Source organism: Gymnodraco acuticeps, unplaced genomic scaffold (genome assembly GCF_902827175.1).
Source record: "Gymnodraco acuticeps unplaced genomic scaffold, fGymAcu1.1, whole genome shotgun sequence".
NCBI lineage: Eukaryota > Metazoa > Chordata > Actinopteri > Perciformes > Bathydraconidae > Gymnodraco > Gymnodraco acuticeps.
In genome coordinates this window covers 1,950,775-1,973,309 of record NW_022990023.1, presented here as the reverse complement: position 1 = coordinate 1,973,309, position 22,535 = coordinate 1,950,775, and the positions used below count along the sequence as shown (strand labels likewise).

The window sequence follows — 22,535 nt, the reverse complement described above, 5'->3', positions numbered from 1 at the left end:
ACAGAGGGCACATTTACATTGTTACAGCAGAAAAGAGCCAAAGACAGCTTAATGTTACCTAAGAAGCATGCATACAAAAGTATTAAAGATTCAAATTAGAATTAAGAAAAAGGTTACACAATTTACAAAATACACATCCTTTAACAGTTCTGAGGATTTGGCAGCCAGGTATATATTGCAGTTATTAACGGCACATATATATATTGCACGTATTGCACATATTGCACATAGTTGGTTGGTATTTAACAACAAGGGGTGTTATAGTCTGTGTTGTTGTGTGTGGGGGGGGGGGGGGTCTACTAGGGGCCATGGTGGTTATATAGTCTGACCGCTGCAGGACGGAAGGACCTGCGGTATCTCTCCGTGAGAAAGTGGGTGTTTCTCAATGTCGAGTACGCTTGCTTTGTAGCACATGTTTTCCGAGTCACTTGCTTCAGAAGCGAGGCAAGAATCCTTCCTGGCATTCGGAAAACAAAGAGTGGAACAGGCGAGCAAGTGTGCAGGTGTGCGTCATATGAGAGGCCCCTCCTTACATTTTCCGCCACATATTTTGGGAAATTGGTCCGTGCGCAAAGCATTGTGGGGATTTTAAGACGCGGAGTCTACACATGTGCAGCCTCGAAATGTCTTGCTACGAAGTACGCCGGGCTCGGTAGAATTCCAAGTATGCTGGACATCGGAACAGTCCTTCGGCGGCACTCGATGACATAGTATGCTTGAAATAGTGGCTCTGGAGCAGCTTTACTCGCTATTGAGAAACACCCACTGTGTGTATAAGTTCAATAACAGCAGGAGGATTCCAAAAGAGTGTGTGTGTGTGTGTGTACCCATGCAGGTGTAGGTGCTGACTGGGTCCACGGTGTATCCGGGCCGGCAGGAGCAGATGAAGCCGGTGCCGTTCAGGTTGGTGCACTCGTGCTGGCACAGCTTCTCATCACAGTTGCGATCGTGGCCAAAATCTGAAGCCAAACAACACAGAGCGGAGAAACTCAGACACATTTAAAAAAAAGATTTAGTCTCTAATGTAGGAGACGCTTACTTTTGATGAAATACAACAATGGCTTTGTTAACATAATCAGATTACTGCCTCGACTCCAGGTCCCAATTATTCCCTGCACCATCATGTATACTTCAATAAATGATCTCAAAGGATATTTACGTCCTCTGGTGGTGTTCTGACATGGCTGCCTCAGAGTTTTGCTTTAACTGTGATTTTCTGTCTTAAATTATGTTTATTTTTAAGAAGCTGACATCTAACAGGTTTAAGAAAAGAGACAATTATCCTATAGTTACGCATTCCATTTCCATTCATCATCATTATAAGAACATTTTTCGAATAATACGAAAGGGTTCTTAATAACAAGAATCTTATCTTATAATTACAAGATCTCTTTTCCTCATTATTTGACACTGCATGAAAAGTTATTATTATAAGAAAACAAGATTTTACTTGGAGAATTCAATGCGCTAACTTAAAAGATTGCATGTCCAAATCATTGAATAATATCAAGAAAAATATCTCATATTTATACAACATGTGCGTCATCTTTTTCTTGTAATTATATAATTCTATATATAATGTGATCTGCTATTATCTGTGCACATAATGTAGCTATTCTTGTGTTTTTAAATATTGAATAAAACATGCTGGATGCAGATATCTGTAACTTGGAAACATTATGAAATCACGGCAAGGTCACACTTGATAGCATCGTGTAATAACCACTATTGAAAAAGAGGATATTTATAGTCGGTGTGTTGTCGTGCTACTCACTGCAGCCTAATTCATCGGTGCGGTCTCCACAGTTGTCGTTGTGGTCACAGACGTACGGCAGGGCCACACAGTGTCCGTTGGTGCATTTAAACTCTTCCAAAGTGCAGGGTGGCAGCGTGGGCTCGCGGCCTGAGAAGGACACAGTTAGAATGAGTCATCAACACAAGTACGCAGGAAGGTTGAGTGGGTACTAAACCATCTGTAGAAACACGTCCACCTCCACTAGTTTTACATTTAATTCAGAGCTTTTTCTATACTCTTCAACTGTGTATATAGCCAAAAGAAGATGGATAAAGTGTGTGAAAATTGGACTCCCACATACTATATTTTCACTATTCAATTTAAGGCTTGTTTACAGCTCCTACTGCGAAACAACAAATGGCTTTAGACGAGCTAGCTTGTTGTCCACCTGCACTCCGAGCACAACTATTTAATCCCCTCTCAAAATAATTTGCTGTGATGATGTTTAAGCTGATTGTGCAACAATTCCATAATACAGACTTGTTCCTTATCCCTTGTATGTTTCAGGCTTTGTGTGCCGTGCATACACACTGATGTCATTTTGGGATTTCCCATTTCATTGGCATAAAGGAGCGAGGTTCAGGAGGCATTAGTGATGTCCTCACTAATCCACGGGGCTCCCAGAAACTGATGATTAGTGGTGCACTTGCTCGACCTGAATTTATTACAAATCTGGTTATGGCTATGTTAAAAAAAATAAAGAATAATAACAATGACGGCTGTAAAACCTAATTGATTACATGCAGAGGCACAGTGTGCTCAGTGTGTGTGCACATTTTAGGTTCTGCTTGTTACTGTGTTTTAACATCTCTTTGCCTTAAACTTCGATCATTAAATGTAATAGTAACACCAAATGTCTACATGAATACTTTGTTGTGCATCTCTTGCCTGTATATAATAGCTACCTGTTCCCTAGGGATACATTATGTTTTATCTTATCAAGTTGTATTATATGTATGATATTTTTGTCTATTTGTCTCATTATCTGTATATTTGTTTGAAATGTAATAAGGTACAATAGTCATTCTTGAAACTGTGTGTAATTTTGTGAAATGACAACATTTGAAGATTCCATCTTTAGTGCTTTTGTTTGATTACATTTGAGTTCTGCCACATTTAAAGTGGAAACAAAAAAAAGCAATCACAATTGGTTAATGGCAATGTTTCCATTCCAAACTGCCCTGATGAACTCTGTATGCTTTTATGTGATTGTATGTGATGTGCGTGGGTCATACAGAGTTCTTCCTTCTCGTCGCTGCCGTCCCCACAGTCGTCCTTCTGGTTGCACATCAAACCGGAGTAGAGGCAGTAGCCGTTTGCACAGCGGAACCTGAACGGCAGCTCGCAGGTGACGTTCACTGTAACATATACAACACAAGTATGAGTTAAGACCAACCTCTGCCAGAACATATTATTAAAACACACAGCTATTTGGAATCATGTTTGCTTTTGAATTCTGCAGCTGTCTTGTCTTGATATCTTTGTTGAATTAGGTATAAATTGTATTAAACAGGGGAGAGCAGTTGCAAAGAAAAACAGTTTGCTTTTACCTGCTCATGTATGAAACTATTAATATGAGGATTAGGAAAATATGCTCAATCCTTTATATAAACATTAGGATTAGGGTTAGAATTGTGGTGTACCTGAAAAATGCCTTAGGGTAGTTGATCAAACAACAAGAAATACAGAGAAAATACTTTTTCACAGGGCTTATATATATATATATATATAAATAAAATGAAGGAAAGATTTCTCACAGCATAAAGTGAGCTGTTCGTCGGAGCGGTCCCCGCAGTCATCTACTCCGTCACACACCCAGCTCTGGCTCACACACAGACGGTTCGCACACTGGAACTCACTCTGAGGACACCAACGGCCTCCTGGGTAACGAGTAGCTTTGGAGTAGGGAAAAATTATAAATGAACAGATTAACAATCTACAAATGACACCATTGGTAATCTCTTTTTCTGTTTTTGCTACGCCACTCATTGCTCTCGTTCAAACAGTCACACCCAAAAGCTGCGAAGTACAACCAGAGTCTTGGTTATGGTAACATTTGACTCATTATATTCTGGGATCAGGGTTGTGACACTCCACGCCAAGCCACAGTTTCAACAGAAAGATGTGAATGTACGCCTTTTTTTGGGGAGCCTGTTTGACTTTATTAGATTGTGGAAACTAAAAATATGACAAGAATCAAGATGGAGAAAGGAAATTGGAGTGACAAAGGCTCCTTGCCAAACTTGAAATAGGAACATTGTTATTGATGTTCGATAGCTTAAATCATCCCCAGACCAAGTCTTATGGGTGCTTATAATGTACTTTTTTGGTGTTGTTCACTATCAAATTCAAATTTAGATAGAACTGTTAAACTGCTGACAGTCTGCCGCCTATTTGTTTGTTATGTTTTTTCTACTGTATATTTCTGCATATTTTAGAAATGTTAATTAAAATGTATTAATACTAAGGGTATGCAGATACCTCATACACACCCACTAAAAACAACAACAAAACACACATGCACTCAAACGCTGCAGGAGCCAGGCACTCTGCCATTACTCTTCTTGTTTCTACTCACGACAGCTGGTCTCATCCGACAGGTCCTGGCAGTCGGGGCCGGCCGTCACACTGCAGAGCGGCGGGGACACAGTGACCCGAGTCACACTGGAAGGATCCTGGGCGACACGTCTGCAACTCTGGAGGAGAGCCAGGATGGTAACGAGTGTTATTTATGACAGAGAATATTTCATTTCATTTTTTTTGTGTGCAACGCCTGCTCACCACAGTCCCGTTCATCCGAGTTGTCCCCACAGTCGTTGTCATGGTCACAGACCCAGTTTCCAGGAATGCACTGTCCGTCGTCACATCGATGCTCACTCTCAGAGCAAGGCCTCGGCTCTATGGACCAGAATCACAATAACAGAGACACATATTTTGAGTATGAAATCCTACTAGTAAAGTCCTACTGGTCATGCATAATCTACACAGGCTGATACTAAAGCAAGTTTTTTAAGGAGGGAGGTTAAGTCATCATTAAGGAAAGGTTTATCAGTACAAGTTTGCAACTGCCAGATTGTTTCACACCCCACAAATACATGAGGAAAATATAACCCCTGAGGGAAACAGGATTCTTTCTGGGTTGGGATGGATTTGGCTATAAGACATAGCGTATGACACTCACGGCAGTTCCTTTCATCTGAGCCGTCCCCACAGTCGTCGCTGCCGTCACACTGCCAGCGGATGGGGACACAGCGGTGGTTGTCACATCGGAAATCTCCCAGAGGATCACAGGTCACCTCCTCTGTTGGCAAACAAAATCAGACACAGAATGACTGATTATTCTGTAGTCAATAAGAAAAAAAAAAAAAAAGTGAGCCCATGATTAAAACTCAAGATATGCTGTTGCAACACACATACAATCTGATGTGCATAGTGCAAAGTGGTGTGTTAAGATCCTACATCACCTACAGCTTGTGGTCGTCTCCAATAGACTCTTGCCTTTAGCTTTAACTATCTCCTTTGTTGTAAAGCAATATCCAATGTTTTTTGTGCCTTGCTAATTAAATGCAGCTGTGGAAACATTATGTTGTTTCCTGTTTGCTTTTTCTAACAGCACAGTGAATAGCTTTTCCACATTTCTGTTCATCCTCAAGAAACTCTATAAGGATTATAGACATCAAATGTAAACATAAAACATATAAAGTAATAAACGGTACTGTATTGCAAAATATGATTTTCTTCAACTGGACTTCGTTACAGCCCTACAACATGACATAAACCCTCTGCTGCCACACTGACCGCAGCCCTGCTCGTCGCTGTTGTCGATGCAGTCGTTGGTGCCGTCGCAGCGAGCCCACTGAGGGACACAGCGGTAGTTTGTCTTACAGGAGAACTCAGTGTCCGCATCACACTTGTAGTCCGGACCCACTGGGGGAAGAAAGACAAAAAGAGAGATGAGAAATTGAGAAATTGTAATTAAACAAAAATATTAGTAAGTAACAAGAACGTAAGAGATGAGAAGTTGTGAGCAAGACAGCGAGAGAAGAAGGATTAAAAGGGAAAGCTCTGAGTAACTTATTTATTATATGAAAGTTAATAATGATACAACATGGTTTGGGAGAAGAAAACAAAGTACATTCACTGAAATGTTCAATATAATCTGATGACAAAAAAACAAGTTTAATTGACTCAAACTATACTATGGAGGTTGACTACATCAAATAAAACTAACAATGACTTTTGAAGTAGATAACATAATAATAGCTGATAAAGTGAACCCTGATTCACCAACACCACCATCTCCTGATGTCCCACTTACTGCAGGTTTCATACGGCTCATCAGATCCGTCCCCACAGTCGTCCTGGGCGTCGCACACGTAGCTGGACGGCAGACAGCGTCCGTTAGCACACTGGAACTGTCCCGGTGTGCAGGTCCTCTGGGAGCACATGTCTGCGTCTTCGTCGCTGCCGTCTCCACAGTCATTCACTCCGTCGCAGTGCCAGGAGACTGGGATGCACTTCTTGTTCTTACACTGGAACTGGTTTTCCTGGCATCGGTGGTCACCTGAGAGGATAGAAAGCAGCTTGACTCATGTTTGAAATGTTAAGGTAAATCCAAAATGAACAAATTGCCTTAGCTAAGTCTTAGTGGCTATGTTTGATTTTAAGTGATTTCTTTAACTAATAAATGTTGTTTTTCAGAATTTGAGCCAAAATGTCACCTTATCTAAATCCAGTGAAGTTGACCTAAAATGTCAGCGTAAAAGACCTTCAAATTAAACTATCTATATGGTTTCCCACAATGGTGCAGTTGATTACAGTTGCTATTATTATCATCCCTATTTTTATGATTGTTTACGTACTGCAGAGAGCTGCATCCTCATCTGAGCTGTCAGGGCAGTCGGAGTGGCCGTCGCAGAGGAAGCCGGGGTAGGTGCAGTTTCCATCCTGACACTGGAACTGGCCGATGGGGCAGATTCGAGGCGGGCAGGTCTGAGGTTCATCTGAGCCGTCACCACAATCTGACTGGCCGTCACACTTCCACCATATAGAAACACACCTAGGGACCAGAGAGAGCACACACTGGTTACCTCACAGAATATAAGTGTAAAATGATCTAATCTCTTCTACAGCCTTTTACTCTTTTGTTTGTACCTTATCTGCTTTGTTCATATGATACAGTTTTCTAGTTTTTCAGCTCTTATTTTTTAATATATCTATATATATTTAAGTAATACTGCATAAACACCAGAGAGAGTGATGAAAATAATCCAGCGCTTTAAAGGATTGAATTGAAAATGTTCTACAATATTCATCATTTGTACAATTCCCCAAACTTTAAAGCTCGGCAAATGATCACTTTCATCACTTTTCAAAGACTGGCTAGATGAATGGCATTCTGATGACTGTGAAGTATCAGCTGATTATTTATCTGACTGACTTCTCGTTGTCCCCGCATCTGAACTGCGTGCTTGAGCAGTCGGCGACACACTGGATCTTGAAGCCCACAGCGAGGCCGATGAAGTGATCTGGACACTGGCAGGTAGCTCTCTCCCCGCCGGGGGCAACCAGACACAGGTGACTGCAGGTCAGGTAATGGGAGGAGCAGGGGTTTTCACCTGGGAAATAGGTTGATTAAACATATTTGTCAATTCGGCAGTCTATGGAGACAATAGGAATACAACCTGCTGTTCAAATGTACGTACTGCGAGGCTGCCTGTAGGGGTGGGAGACGCGGATGTCATAGGGCCGATGCGTGTTGTTGCCCATGATTGTGCGCTGCTCTCCTGTGTACTTGTGAGCCTTCTCCACTGTGTGTGTGTTCCAGTCCGTCCAGTAGACCCAGTCCTCAAACAGGGAAGCAGCAAAGACATGAGGAAGTGTACCAGCAATGGCCCGGTGGCGGTTCTTGCCGTCCATGTCGGCAAAACTGAAGGTGGACACAGTGGAGGGTTAATACACGATGAAAGAATGATATCTATATTATCGAGTATCGATGATACTATTATACAGGAAACACTTCGGGAACTATTTCAGATCCCCATTTAAGCATATCTGATGGAAACTCATAATAATCTTGTGTCTGAACTTCTACACTCACTCCAGAAAGTTCAGGTGGGAATCAGCGAAGAAGATCTTGTTGGTGGTGTAATCGATGGTCAGAGCGTTGGGCCACTCCAGCTTGGTTGTGATGATGGCACTGATGTTGCTTCCATCCATGCCGACTCTGCCGATATATGCTGTGTCACCCCAGTCAGTCCAGTACAGCCATCTAGGAAAAAAGGGGAAATTGTTGGGGGAATGTCGCTATTATAAATCTTCAGTAAAAAGCAATTAGCTAGTGTTATCTAATATGAAGAGGCGTTTTATTACCTTTCCTATCATCGACGGTATAAGATGAGATAGACAATGTGCACTAAATGCTTACTATTAGATATTTCTAGGGGTTTAAAAAGTCTTAAATGGTGGCACAAACCTCTGTTAATCTAAAAAGTAAAGTTACAGTTGTTTAATGTTCTTATTGATTATTCTATAAGAGCTAAACAATAAATACACAAAAACACGGTCTGAATGGAATCGTATAGTGTGTAACACCCCAAGGTTTTTCCATTTGTTTTGCGATATTACATATCAACTGAGTGTGTGTGTGTGTGTGTGTGTGTGTGTGTGTGTGTGTGTGTGTGTGTGTGTGTGTGTGTGTGTGTGTGTGTGTGTGTGTGTTAGTACCCATATTTCGGGTTAACAGCCACAGCACGAGGTCGGCTGATGAGATAAGTCGTATTTCCTTCTGTGAATTCTCCTGACAGCAGTCTCTTCTGGTAGCGCCCATCCAGCTCCATCACATGAACCGATCCGTAATAACCGTCCACCCAGTACAACTTCCTGCAACATACAAAACGCTTTTACTGATCAACCAGACAGATTAAATACTAAAAACAGTGTTAGATATTAAAAGAAGAAGAAAATGAGCAAAAATTCTCCTGCAGATATGAAGATGTTTTTTTAAATCAAATTTGCACTGGTTATTTCTTAATAAGGTATCTAAACAGTGATTCAAAAAGTCAGCTTAATGAATGATATTCCATCCATTTCACACACCTGCCCACCCAGTCCAGCGCCAGGCCTTCAACTCCTCTTGCATCGTCTTTCACCGTCTCCCTGTCAGTCCCGTCAAAACGCATCCTCTCAATCTTCCCCGTCCCCGCGTCCACCCAATAAAGCCTCTTCTCTTGGTCGTCAAAATCTAAAGCCACTACATTGGAGAGCCCCTGGAGGACGATACTCAGATGTGACCCATCGGTGGTTATATTTCGGATGTAGTAGCGGTTGCTGTACAACAGGTAGGGCGCAATGCCACTGTTCTGACGACAGGTGCGTCCGTCCGGTTCACGGAGGTACCCCGGGGCACATTTGCAGTGGTACGACCCGACAGTGTTCTCGCAGATCTGGCTGCAGACGGCGGGTGTGCTGGTACACTCATCGAGGTCCTCGCACGCTTTGCCATCGGGCATGAGTCGGTAGCCGGCGTTGCAGGAGCAGTAGAACCCGGTGAGGGTGTCGGTGCACAGCTGCGCACACTTGTGGACTGACGGGCTACGGCACTCATTGATTCCTGAACAGAACGAGGAATAAGGGTGATTTGGAGGAAAGACAGGAAAACAGATTTATGAGTTCAAAGACCTCAATGTAATTTTAAATGAGTAACAAGGATTTTTCACAGATGAATATAACAATAAATCAATTAATGGATTGACAAAAAATGATATACAAATGTGGAAATGTATTGAACTTTTATGTTATTCATAAATAAATATTTCCTGTTTTATCTTTGCTGGAATATGTACTCTTATCTATATAAACGTGTTCAAGTAGAAACCCAATGTGCTAGCTATAAATTGTATATGGTGTTAACCTGAAAATGTGCACATTATGTCCCATTTAAGTTCTTGTGTATATTCATATAATATTGGAAATGGGATATTTCTTCTATTGATTCAACTTAGTTCAAGAAGCACACTTTTCGTAAAATATGGTGATTTCTGAAAAAGAGAGGCAATATTTCGGGTCATAAAGCACCCAACTACACAAAGATTTCAGGATTGTGCATAACCTTTTTTTGTCTCCACTGAAATAAAAACATTTATACAACTCTATGGTGGTGAGGGATTTTCTTTAAACCAAATACACTGTCTCGTTGTGGGAGAGAAATGCTGTTTTTCCTCTTTCATCACTTCACATCCCTTTTGTCACATGACGCCACATTTCTCTCACCGCATCCTTTCTCGTCGCTGTTGTCCTGGCAGTCCTTCTGTCCGTCGCACACCTTGTTGATGTCGATACACTCTCCTGACTTGCACATGTACTGCGTGGGAGCACAGGTGGGCTGGGTCGTGACGCACAAGCTGTCGGCCTCATCCGAGCCGTCCATGCAGTCGCTCTCCCCGTCGCAGGCGAAGGAGGCGGGGGTGCAGGCGCCGTTACTGCAGGTGAACTCGCTGCTGCTGCAGGTGTCATAGCTACAGCCCAACTCATCACTGCCGTCCCCGCAGTCATTCACACGGTCGCAGCTGGGGAGGAGATGAGGAGGGAATTAGATTTCGGACCGGTAAACGAATGTCTATTTGTATTCTCTCACACAATTCATACTTACTGGTAGGGGAGGAAGATGCAGAGCCCGTTGGAACAGACAAACTCATTCATGTGGCAGGTGCGGTTGGGGCAGTTCTGGAGCTCATCGGCCGCGTTGGCGCAGTCTTTGTCCCCATCACACACAAAGCTTAACGGCACACAGCGCGGGTAGCCGGGGAACCAGGTCAGACAGGTGAACTGGTCCGAACTGCAGGTGCGTTGGCCTGGAGTGGGTGAGGATGAGAGGGGTCAACAGGGAAAAGAAGAACTAAGTAATACCAAAAAAGTCACACATTTAGACATTACAAATGTGTCGAGGAGGCATTTATTTTGCTGAAATATTTTCTAGCTTTTAACCCAGATTCCCACTTGAATCCTCACACAGTGAAATGAATAAATGACTCACCGCACTGTAGCTCTGGAGCCTCGTCACTGTCGTCCCAGCAGTCGTTGTTGCCATCGCAGATCAATAACTGGGGGATGCAGTTTCCATTTGTACAGGTGAACTGGCTTGGGCCGCATGTTTTGATTTGATCCTCTGTATTGCATCGAAAAAAGAAAAAATATTTTTAAGATGCATTTAGAGACTACAATTACAGACCAGTTATCAGCAAAAAAAGCTGAACTTTATGATTTGAACTACAAAGTCTTAAATGCCAACATTTAAAATGTAAATGCAGAGAACTCACTGCAGGAAAGAGGTTCATCTGTCCCGTCATTGCAGTCTCGGACGGAATCACACACCCAAAAGTCTGGGATACACTTCCCTCCATCGCAGCTGAACTGATCCGGAGAGCATGTGCGACCCGCTGAAGAACAGGAACACAGATTCGCACAAATACCCTTGAGTTTTATTCCCATAGGTGAAACATGTCTGTGAGTGATACTATTCTTTCCAGCATGCAGTATTGAACTTACCGCAGAAGAGAGGATTCTCATCGCTGTTGTCTCCACAGTTGTTGTAGCCATCACACAGGTTCTCAGGGTAGATGCAGATGTTGTTGCGTTCACACTTGATCTGCCCTGCAGGACACGTCCTGTCAGCTGGAGAGAGCAAAGATCAAAACATCAACCACAGGATCAAAAACACATTATTACTTCTTTAGCAGCACAGAATCCCACCTGGAAGGAGAATATTGCTTGTGCAGTGGAACAAATGACATTAGAAGAACAATTTCATAAACATTTTCCAATCTTTGAATGTCCTATTTTCCACCGTTATGAATTATGAGGTCACTCACGGCAGTCGATCTCGTCGGAGGTGGTGTTGTCTCGGCAGTCGTTGTGTCCGTCACAGACAAAGGCTGCACTGATGCAGCGCCCGTTGGTGCAGGTGAACTCTGTGGAGGGGTTACATGTGGGGAAGGGGCACCCTCGTTCGTCACTGTTGTCCCCACAGTCGTCCGTGTAGTCACAGGCGTAGCTCATCGGCACGCAGCGGCCATTGTCACAGGTGAAGTCCATGGCGGAGCAGGTGTGGAAGGCTGAGCAGGAGGAGCAACAGAAAACAGTCTCAAATGTATGTGTGTTTTATAACAACAACATAATGTGTGTGTCCCTTTTCCCAAGTTGACATTGTGTGGCACATTTTATACCTTATAGGGTTAAACGGACAAAAATCATCAGTGTCTAATTAACATGTTTTTCAGTCTGCATGCTTATTTGGTTTGGATTGGAACCATTACATTTTTCAGTCAGATTAAACCTCTTCTCTCACCACACACTCTCTCCAGCTCATCTGAGTTATCGTAGCAGTCGTTGTCGCCGTCACACTTCCAGCGCGCTGAGATGCAGTCACCGCTGAGACAGGTGAACTGCTCTGGCTCGCAGCGTTTCCCCGTGTCTTTGATACAGTCTTTGCCGTTGTTGGCCAGGTACCACTTCCCCTCATGAGGACACTGGCACTCAGGGCCCAGTGGACCTGCAGGAGAGATTATGGGAGGTGAGGGAATTTGATAATGTGGAGGAAAGGAAGGGAACACAGAGATAATCTGTCTTTTTAATTAACGTACTGTGAGTACAAAGAGGTTTTATTAAGGATGTTCAGAACTTTCTCCACTTGCTTTAAGCTCACTTTAAAAACAAAACAAAACACTTATCTGAGTGGTGTCAATCATGGTAACAGATCTATGTTTTTTGGAAGATTTTACTGTTAAAATGTATTCAGTTTTGTTAGCCTGAATTACAGGCAGAAAAAAAAACGATGAGTCTAATGGATACAATAACTGTCCCCAGCAGGATATGAAACTACAGTATTAGAGGGGCTTTGGTGCCTTGTTTAGTAGTCTGCTCTTACCAGAAACACAGATATTGCTGCAGCCTCCGTTGAACTGCTGACAGGAGCTGTTGCAGCTCTCCTGCGTCGACGCGGAATAAACATGGATGTCGTTTGGTCGGTACTGCATGTCCTGGGCCAGCACTGCAAAGTCAGAGCCATCGTCCTTCCCTGCCCTAAAGACGGCTCTCTCAGTCCAGTCGGTCCAGAAGATATCCTGTTTGAAGACGGTCATGGCGTATGGGTACTGGGCCCCCTGTACGATCACTTGTCGGTTCTTCCCAGTCAGAGTGGCCCTCTCAATTTTGTCTCTGTAGCAAAAGGGAGTAAAGGAGCGTTGTCAAACATTATGAGCAGTATAGGATCTACTGCAACAGTAAATGTAAACAAAACTGGACTTACAATGAGGAGTCAGCCCAGTAGAGCATCCTCTCCTCGTAATCCAGAGACAGGCCGTTGGGCGTGGACAGGCTGGTGTTGATGATGGAGGTCTGGAAGTTTCCCCCCAGTGTGGCCCTCTCAATCTTAGCTGGATAGCCCCAGTCAGTCCAGTACAGGTAGCTGGGCAGAAAGAGCAGCGTGAGAAGGGAGGAGGGGAGCTTCATAGTCTAATGTGTAGACCTTTAGTAGTAAAGTAATGGACTGTGGCTCTTACCCGTAGCAGGGGTCAACAATGATGCCTCTGGGACGGTTTGCATGGGCAATGATTGAGCGGTTCATCCCATCCACCCCCATAGATTGGACAGTGCGGCTGTAGTAGTCAGTGAAGTAGAGACGCTTGTTGACCCAATCATACGCCAATCCCTCTGGGTCATCCAAATCTGAGCAGAGTATCAGAGAGCAGAGGATGATAAATAAAGAGAAAAACACAAGGATAAGATCATGAAGGGAAACAGAAAAAGTGATGTGGGAGAAAAACAAAACGGGGAGATAAAATGTTTTCAAGATGGAGACAAAACAAAGGGGCCACATAGTTAGAATTTTCTGTAGTAAAAAAATTATGCGTAAATACTTCTACAGAAAAGATCAGGCTAAACTATAAAGAAAATTATTACACTATTTGTGGAATAAGATTTCATTGGAGGCTGCGTGGGGTGGTTTCATAAAAAATGTATTAAAAATCATAAATGTAATAATTTCCAAAAACATGTTTTTATTTAATTTATTATTCGGTTTGAATAGATATTTGTGGGCATTGAGCCTAATACAAACATTATTTTCACTGCAACAGTAATCCTTGGTGCCATACAACCATAATAACGTATTTTTCGGGTAATGACGTCATAAAATACGAAAACACCAATTCAACACTTCTTTCAAAATCCCCAATAGAAGAATTATTATATATTATTATATTATTATATGATATTTGGTACAGCCCCATAGTAACATAGTAAAAACAAACTCACTTGTAGCCAGAATGACAGGCGGGGTGGTGATGGATGTTGTGGTGACGTAGCCAATTCTGCTCCGACCAATTCCCATACTCTGGGTGAAGAAAATTCTCTTTTCTTTGAAGTCATAATCCAAAGCCATCAAGTTGTAGCCTAAGTTCACGGTTGGATAGGGGGTGCTGTGATCTGCAGGATCTAACCTCATGCTATTCAGCGTGGAGTCTGTGGTGAAAACTAGAAACTCGTCCTGTCCGTAACCGCATGTTACTCCGTTATTAAGGAGTGACCCATGAGCACAGCCACATTTCGGAGCCTCCTGGCCTGACAGGGCGAAGCAGAGCTGCTGGCAGCGTCCGTTATCTTCCTGACACGGGTTGAAGCCCACCTGGTTGGCAGATGTCGGCTGGACATGAGCATCAAAGATAGAGACATCCATCAGCCCGTCAAGATTGTCCAAAATAACCTGGTACCATTGAAGAAAAAAACTAGTTATTTACAGGAATGAGCATTGAACATTCACAACCGAAGTTATATACATTTAAGTGTCTGTCTAATAAATGTAGCTTTGAGTCCACATGGTGCGTATCCCCATCAAATCGCACAAATTATACAAAGAATTTAGTTTTCTCATGTAAAGGTCATTAAAAAAAAAACGTCACCACGTTGGATTTGACTCTCACCTCTGGCTGGTCGGTATTGGCCGGGTCCTTACTGGCCTGTAGGAGCTTCCCTAGCTTTTTATCCACCCACAGCATGTAGTTTCCAAATATAGCCATCCCTGTTGGAAATGGATACCGGCTCCCGTACCGAACAATCTGTCTCTGTGTGCCGTCTACGGCCATTCTGGAGATCATATCAAGAACGTCATCTGTCCAGTAGAGGAAATCATTGGTGTAATCAATGGTCAGGCCACGAGGGGACGCTAAGCTTTCTGAAGCCAACACAGTGCGGTTTGTGCCGTCCAGCGAGGCTCGCTCGATTTTGGGTGTTTGGCCACCGTCAGTCCAGAAGAGGTAGCGGAGTTTAGGGCTAACAGCCACATCACGAGGCTGGTCCTGCGAAGACTTGAGGAGAATCATCCGGTACGTGGTGTTGATGGCAAGCACCTCCAGGAATGTCTCGCCTTCGAAGGCATTGGTGAAGTATAGGTTACCTGAGAAAGTTAATGGAGAGACATAAGGGGTTTTGATCTGCATGCAATAATACAATGAATTATTAGTGTGTGGGTGATCCTAGAGCCGCAATGGTAAGATTATAGATAAATACAGGAATGGTTGAGTGGCTTTGTACCTGCAATCCAGTCTACAGCGAAGCCCTGAATGCCTCCTTTTCCAATGCCAGAGTTGAGGACAGTGCTGTATCTTCCTCCGTCTGTCTTGGCCCTGAAGATGCCCCTGTATGAGGTGGAGGTGCTGTTGTCACTCCAGTACACAAAGCCAGATTCAATATGGAGGTCTAACTTGCCTTTAACGGAGTAGGAAGCTGGAAAAAGAAAAACGTGCTGCTTGAATCAACTGATAATTTTTGTATTTATAGCCAACAACAATAATGCAGAACAATATAAAGCCAACATACGTCCCCCGACAGGCACCATAGCCTCAGAGTGGTCGGAGCTGTTTATGTGGAAGCCACGGATGTACTTTGATGTGGAGACAATTGCAAACGACTCATATTGTTCACAGCGGGAGCCGTCTGGAGAAGGGTTGAATCCTGTAGTGCAGGCACAGGTCTTCTTATTGTCTGGTGTTGGAAGACAGAGGTGGAGACAGCCCCCGTTGTTGGAGCTGCAGGCGTTGGTGGTCCCTGCTGAATCTGATGGGGAAGAAAACATTTGACTTGATAGTATGCTCAATAGTGCCAAGTAGTTATTAAGAGCATTCAAAAATGCATTAACAAAAATGGTGTGTTATGAAAGTGATTAAAAATAAATGTAATGCAAGTTGTAGTCTATACCCATGTCTGTCCAATATGTCCTCATTTTGCCAATTTTTCATATATGTCAACATAAGAATTAATTCTTGAGTTATGGCTGTAAAAAAGGGTTCGCAAGGTCACTGTGATATTGGCTTTTAACCATCAAATAAAAATGTGTACTTCCTTGAGGCCACGTGGAAATTCCTGCTTCCACAAAATCCCCTCCTGCGATACCTCAAGAATAATATAGACATGAGGTCCCCATGACCTTGAATTTAAACCACCAAAATGTAATCAGTTCATCTTTGAGACCATTTTAGTGTTTGTGCCAAATATATAGAAATTCCGTCTAAGCCTTTCAGAAACATCACATTTACAAGCATGGGACGGATAGATATACAGACAACCTGAAAACATGAGTCGTCGATGCAGAGGCATTACAACACTAACTATGAGGGTGAAGGAAGGCAAAGGCCTTATGAACACAAAAGCTATTCAAAGGATGAAACACAAGTGGTGCTAAATCCGGCTCTGTGCTGTCCTTGAGGAGGACACTGAACTCCTACTCGCTCTCTCATCCGCAGTAATTAACTGTTGCATAATATAACAGTCAGTCTGACTGAAAACACTAAAAAGGCTCAAGGACAGACAACTCAGAATACAATCTAGAAACCAGTGAATCCACTTACTGTCTCTGGCGTGCACTTTTAGGGCGCGCAGGCCAGACATGCCGCTCCTCATCACCACCATGTTGGCCCCATTGTCCTTGTCCACCCTCTCGATGACCTCGTAGTCCAGGTCGGTGTAGTAGAGATGGTTCTGGTGGATCGTCAGCCCCCATGGGTGGGACAGGCCGTTCACCACCGCCATCCGGGTGACTCCATCCATGGTACCACTCTCAATCTGGGCAAGGAGAGCAAAGAGGTGAGTGAATGTAGTTTAATCAGGACCGGGATGAAGATGACTAAGATATTAGCACAAGAGAATAAGAGAACCTGATTAAAAAACATAAGATTTGTTTGAACATATAGAATTATTTGGGTGGAAATGACATGGTGTATAGTGTAAAATTCAACATTTCTAAGAGAACAAGTACAAAACCAGTTTTAGGTTGACATATACAGAACAGTCTGTTAAACATATGTATAAAACAACAACTAAAAAGGTAAGTATACTCAGTTCAGGTTAATTAACTCACACCAACATCTCAAAAGTGCAGTCTGCAAGGACATTTTAAGAAACGGACAACATTTTATTGGTTTTTCTGGGACTATATTTCGAACATGTATACTGAACATACCACCCCTGAGCCCGAAACACCCCAGTAGAGTTTCCTGGTGGAGATGTCAGCAGCGATGTATCCTATGTTGGCCAGGTTCTCTGTGTAGAGGTTCCTGGGGTTCCCCCCGTCCATATCAGCACTGCCAACCTTTGGGGGAACTCCATTGTCTGACCCCTTATCTGTCCAAAACAATTTCCTGTGAAGGGAAAGTGTAAATGTGAGAATAATGTTTATCAAAGTTTTTTTGAACCTCATCTTTTCTTAAAACATTTATATATGGAGAACGTGCTTATTTAAAACTACTGTATTAAAATGTTAGAATATCAAAACTGTGTCGCCTGTTTAGTTTTGGGTGGGTTATTTATATTACAAAGGACATGACTCGGATTGAGAGGTTGTTGCTGGAGAAATAAATCCTCTTCATTTCCAATTATGTGATGGCCCTTCAAAAAAGAAGACTGCTTCGTCCTTGTCAGGCTGCCATTGTCTGCTTGTTTAATGCTGTCCAATTAATCACGTCCTGGTCTGTTGGTTCAGTCTCTCTAGTGCCAGCAAGCACGTACTTACAAATCAATAGGTAATGCTCTCGCCTTCAGAAACACACATCTTACCCTCAGATATTGACACTTGATGATTTGTTCCTTCCAGTTATTTCCCCATGTCACTGAGTTGAATGAATATAGCAAATATACAATATGTTGAACAGATGCTTTACCCTCGGGCTGGATCCAGAGCTATTCCAATGGGCTCTCCTGCTCCCTCAGGTTTACCAGTGAAGGTGATGAGGGTCTTCCTGTAGTGCTGGACTCCATCCACACGGATGACCTAAGGGAGGTGGAAAGTTAGGTACTGGCTCAATAATTATGTAAAAACATAAATGAGGTGTTAAAACACTGATATATGTCACCAACAAATCCACAGCAAATACTATGAATTGTAGATTACAGAAAACTAAATAATGTATAGTAAATTAATGAATTAAACCAAAATAATCAGACTAAGAAGACATCCAAGACACATGTATTGTAAAAGGTTATATAAATTAACACTACAGCATCCCCTAGTAATCTATTACATTTTTCCCATGTGTTTTTTTTCCCTTTATCATTCCTACATGTTTAGTCATTTGTTTTCAAGTAACTCAAACTTTTAAATTCTTGATAGGTTTTTTTAATTAACTGTTTTACTTGATTATGTATTTACTTATTGTGATGTTATGAACTATTTATCGTGTAAATTGGAATGATCCACATCCAGGCTCCCGGGTGTGTGCTTTCTTCCTGTATGTTCCTGCCTGTGTGCATGACATAAGCTGTTCATAACCAATTGCCCCTTGCGGGATTAATAAAGTTGTTGATTGATTGATCTAATGTCTGGTTTTATTTCACATTGTTCTTACCTCTATGGTCTTCACAGTGGGATTGGTGTAATACATAATCCGGCCTATCCAATCAAAAGCCAGACCAGACGGCGAGCCCATGAAAGCAGCTGGAGCAAACTCAGACCTGTTGGTACCGCTGGTCTTCACTTGCCATATAGAACCCTGATATAGGAGCAAAATCAAAGACCCTGCGTTAAAACAAGCATTTGAGAAACTAAAAATAATCATTAAATGTGTAAAAAAATAACCAAAAACGGGGGAAAATATCTATCTATTATATCATGAAAATCATCAACTCAAGCAAGGCATTCTGCAAAGTCTAACATTTATCTTCTCATCTTAAGCAATAAAAAGGTATAAGACAATGAACAGTGGTCTTTAATATATTTGAATTGTAATCAAAAGCTGTCATTGCATCACAGTAAATTAATTCTATATCATAAAACATTTCTACATGGTTCAGTTTAGGAACTCCACTCACAGTGCTTTGGACCCAATAGATGAACTGCAGCTGGTCATCGAAGTCGATGTCCCGCCCCTGGCTGATGCCGGACACTGGGGCCATTGCATTGTTGGAAGGGTCAGCGGGGTCCAGGGGAATGCCAACAATCACAGAATCTCTCACCACCATCAAGAAGGGAGTGTCATCTAGAAAAGAATAAAAGTATGGATTAGGAGATGAACATAATTCTCTAACGTAACAACACCAGACTGACCACTAGAAGCTCCACGCGTGGCGACCTATCAGTCCCATTCAGGAAGAGTACTTTTGGTCAGTTATCATTCTCGGTCACAGCAATACAAAACTGGAAATCCCTACCCACTCAAATCAAAGACATACATACATATACCACCTTTACAGCTCACTTAAAAACATGGTTCACTGAGAACTACATCTGCACACACTGGTCTGTGTTGGATGTGGCGTGTGTGTTACATGTTGTGATCATGGATGTTGCCCCTCGTTTCTGTTATGTGATTGTGATGTGCTATATGTGACATGCATGTAGTAACGTGTGTTGTTTGCATGTTATTGTTCCTTTCGCCTGTATCTACTTGTCTTTCGTCCTTTTTTTATAACTAATGCTGTTGATGTATTATGATTTTAAGGGTGTCCATTATCATCTGGCCGGGGACAACAGCTGGAAATTAGCAATGTTTGCTAAAGCTGCCCCATTTACTGTATTTTGTGACAGTTGATCAATAGGACTGTCCACGACACTATAAACTAATAAACTAAACTAAACAAGGGGGTGTCAAGCTCTAAGAGAGAACATACATCTAGCTTCATCTTCAAATGAATCAGTCATATGGTTTATGTGTACAGAGATTTAACATGTTTTATCCGATATACTGTAAAATAAACGTACCTTTGACACAGGTGCGTTTGTCGGCATCGAGCTTCCAGCCAGACTGACAATGGCAGGTGTAGTACCTGGGTCTGAGGCCTGCCAGCAGACACAGCTGAGTGCACAGGTGCTCTCTGCATGGGTTGATGGCTACACACAAAAACAGAGTCAACTCCAATTAGACATTTGTATGACATTTGACAGCATTTATTATTTTCAGCTATCTCTGCTGCTACTACAGCTATTTATAACTGCTGTGCACTTGTATTACTTCAACACTGCAGCAGTTATGTGGTTAGCATAACATTAGGAAGATGCAGCACAACAAAAAGTAGACCTTAACCTTGGAAGTTACCTGTGGGCTGTTTGATGGGATGGTCCATTACGATGCCCATTGGCTGGTAGACATTGGTCATCAGAGTGGTGATGTTGCCACCGTGGAACTTGTTCGTCCTCATCACTTTGCTGGTGTAGCGCTCCGACCAGTAGATGTTGTCCTCAAAGATGGTCATACCATGAGGGTGCTGGAGAACCTGGATAAAGGGGAATTATGTTGTTTATTAATCGAAGGAACTCTCTATTTTACCATGAGTCACATCTAAAAGTAAGGTAGTGTTACACTCTCCCTGATTTGTTAGATGTGTTAACGGTTAAGACTACCTTCTTGTATACGACTTAATTATGTTTGTCAATGTCAGAGAAAAATATATTAGTAAGAATTGATCACACTTATTCTCAAAAGATAAAAATAGTCACAGTTTTTTGTGTATTGCAATTTCAATATGGCCTCAAATGAATTATAATTTATAAAATGGAAAACAATTTTGATTTCTATTAACGAACAAAAACAAGCTATAAAGTAAATGACTGTCTTGATTTTGTTATTGTCTTGTCGTGCCATAAGTAAAATGTCCCCTTTGTTTTTTCTAACACCGAACAACTGAATGAACCTGAACCTACCATGTCACTCGCCATAACCTGATAGCGGTTATTGCCATCATAGTCACAATAGTCAATATATTTGAGGTAGGCGTCAGCAAAGTAGACCCTGCGGGTGGTGTAGTCCAGGGCGAGGCCGTTAGGCCAGTAGAGTTTGGTGCTGACGATGACTTTTCTCATGGCTCCATCCATGTCGGCCCGCTCGATCCTGGGGTTCTGACCCCAGTCGGACCAGAACATCAGGTTGGTGCTGGAGGAGGAATGGCAGTGTGATGAGTTTTTTATTATATGAATGTGTTATCGCTTGCTGTAAGTACGGTAACCCTGAAGGGAAGATTCCAGATTCAAGGCTTTACTATCATGTGCACATTAGTTATTACAGTGTAGATATGGCAATGACAAACTTAAGTCACAGGCTCTAACAGTGGAACAGTGGAAGTGAGAAAGAAAGAAATTCTAGGGATCCAAGTCTGATTTAAAATATTGTTCTCTTCTGTGTTAAAACTTTAAAAAAAAGATTCTGCCAGGATAATATAAAAAATTCCTGGAAAAGAGAATTAAGTTATTACAGGTAGAAACATCTCAGGTGTTTGTTGTTGTAATACTCATTTTGGCCACAAGAGGCTGAAGTGTACCACTACTACACTAAAGGGGATTTTATTCCCACTAGTTTCACATATATAAAAAGATAGAGAACCTACAAAGATTATTCTTATAAAAACATGTGTTTTATTTAAAGGGGACCTATCATGCAAAATGCACTTTTTTATGTTTTTCGGGGAACTCACGCAGCGTCAGAAAATAAAACCCTCTCTCTTTTCCTCCGTACCCAAATCTCTAAAAACGGGGCTACAACGGAGCTGATCCAGATTTGCGTCCGATATGACGTAATAGCGGAAATGTAGGCTGGCTTTACACCCACGGCCCTATCAGAAACGTTGCTATCAGAAACAATGCCCGACTGTTTTGGACGTAATATGGTCGGTGCATGTTTACATTAGCATCGCTAACACTCAGAGCTAACCTGTACTGCACAGAGCATGTGTGTGAAGAAGCAGGAAATAAAAAGGAACTCACCTTGTGGTATAACCGGCAAGAGAGAAAGCCTTTGAGCTCCAGACTGTTTCAGAAATAATCCTTGATAATCCATGATATGGCGTTTCATCACCGCAGTATTTAGTTTAGACAGTAGCTGCCGGTAGAATCTCCCGCATGAGCTCAGCTTATTATCAATTTCCTTTTTTTAAAAAAAGCTTTATACCCAAAATCAGCACTTTTGAAACAGGAAGTGAAACAGAGGGATATGAGGCATGGCTAGAATGGGTGATCTGTTTGGTATTTTGAGCAAAACACTTCATAGACATGTTTTTTATATATTTGTATATATCTGAGACCTATGCTATTGCCTAAAAATAGCATGATAGGTGCACTTTAAGTCATAAACACAGGAGAACAAAACAATTTACATCATTTGGATCACTATCTCTTCTTACTTCCATAGCTGCCGTAGCTCAAATGTGATGTAACATCAAATTAAAAACCATCTAAATACCCATGTCAGTTTCTGCTTAACAGTCT

The 22,535-nt window shown here is 42.2% G+C and overlaps 1 protein-coding gene across 1 annotated transcript in view; it reads right to left on the bottom strand.

Annotated features, from left to right (window-relative positions):
• Positions 1-22,535, bottom strand: part of lrp2b (low density lipoprotein receptor-related protein 2b) — a 44,308-nt gene that overhangs the window by 6,608 nt on the left and 15,165 nt on the right. Inside the window, 38 exon segments of the mRNA XM_034214327.1 lie at positions 828-959; positions 1,775-1,903; positions 3,031-3,153; positions 3,553-3,690; positions 4,374-4,410; positions 4,412-4,491; positions 4,577-4,693; positions 4,977-5,096; positions 5,594-5,722; positions 6,114-6,359; positions 6,658-6,854; positions 7,236-7,413; positions 7,501-7,724; positions 7,896-8,066; positions 8,522-8,677; positions 8,894-9,407; positions 10,067-10,362; positions 10,446-10,647; positions 10,830-10,961; positions 11,113-11,232; positions 11,342-11,467; positions 11,665-11,907; positions 12,141-12,344; positions 12,720-13,009; positions 13,101-13,259; positions 13,354-13,519; positions 14,108-14,555; positions 14,773-15,245; positions 15,383-15,574; positions 15,668-15,904; positions 16,696-16,909; positions 17,307-17,484; positions 18,004-18,113; positions 18,688-18,831; positions 19,151-19,317; positions 20,040-20,168; positions 20,374-20,551; positions 20,979-21,207. Coding sequence (XP_034070218.1) covers positions 828-959; positions 1,775-1,903; positions 3,031-3,153; positions 3,553-3,690; positions 4,374-4,410; positions 4,412-4,491; positions 4,577-4,693; positions 4,977-5,096; positions 5,594-5,722; positions 6,114-6,359; positions 6,658-6,854; positions 7,236-7,413; positions 7,501-7,724; positions 7,896-8,066; positions 8,522-8,677; positions 8,894-9,407; positions 10,067-10,362; positions 10,446-10,647; positions 10,830-10,961; positions 11,113-11,232; positions 11,342-11,467; positions 11,665-11,907; positions 12,141-12,344; positions 12,720-13,009; positions 13,101-13,259; positions 13,354-13,519; positions 14,108-14,555; positions 14,773-15,245; positions 15,383-15,574; positions 15,668-15,904; positions 16,696-16,909; positions 17,307-17,484; positions 18,004-18,113; positions 18,688-18,831; positions 19,151-19,317; positions 20,040-20,168; positions 20,374-20,551; positions 20,979-21,207 — 7,328 coding nt within the window.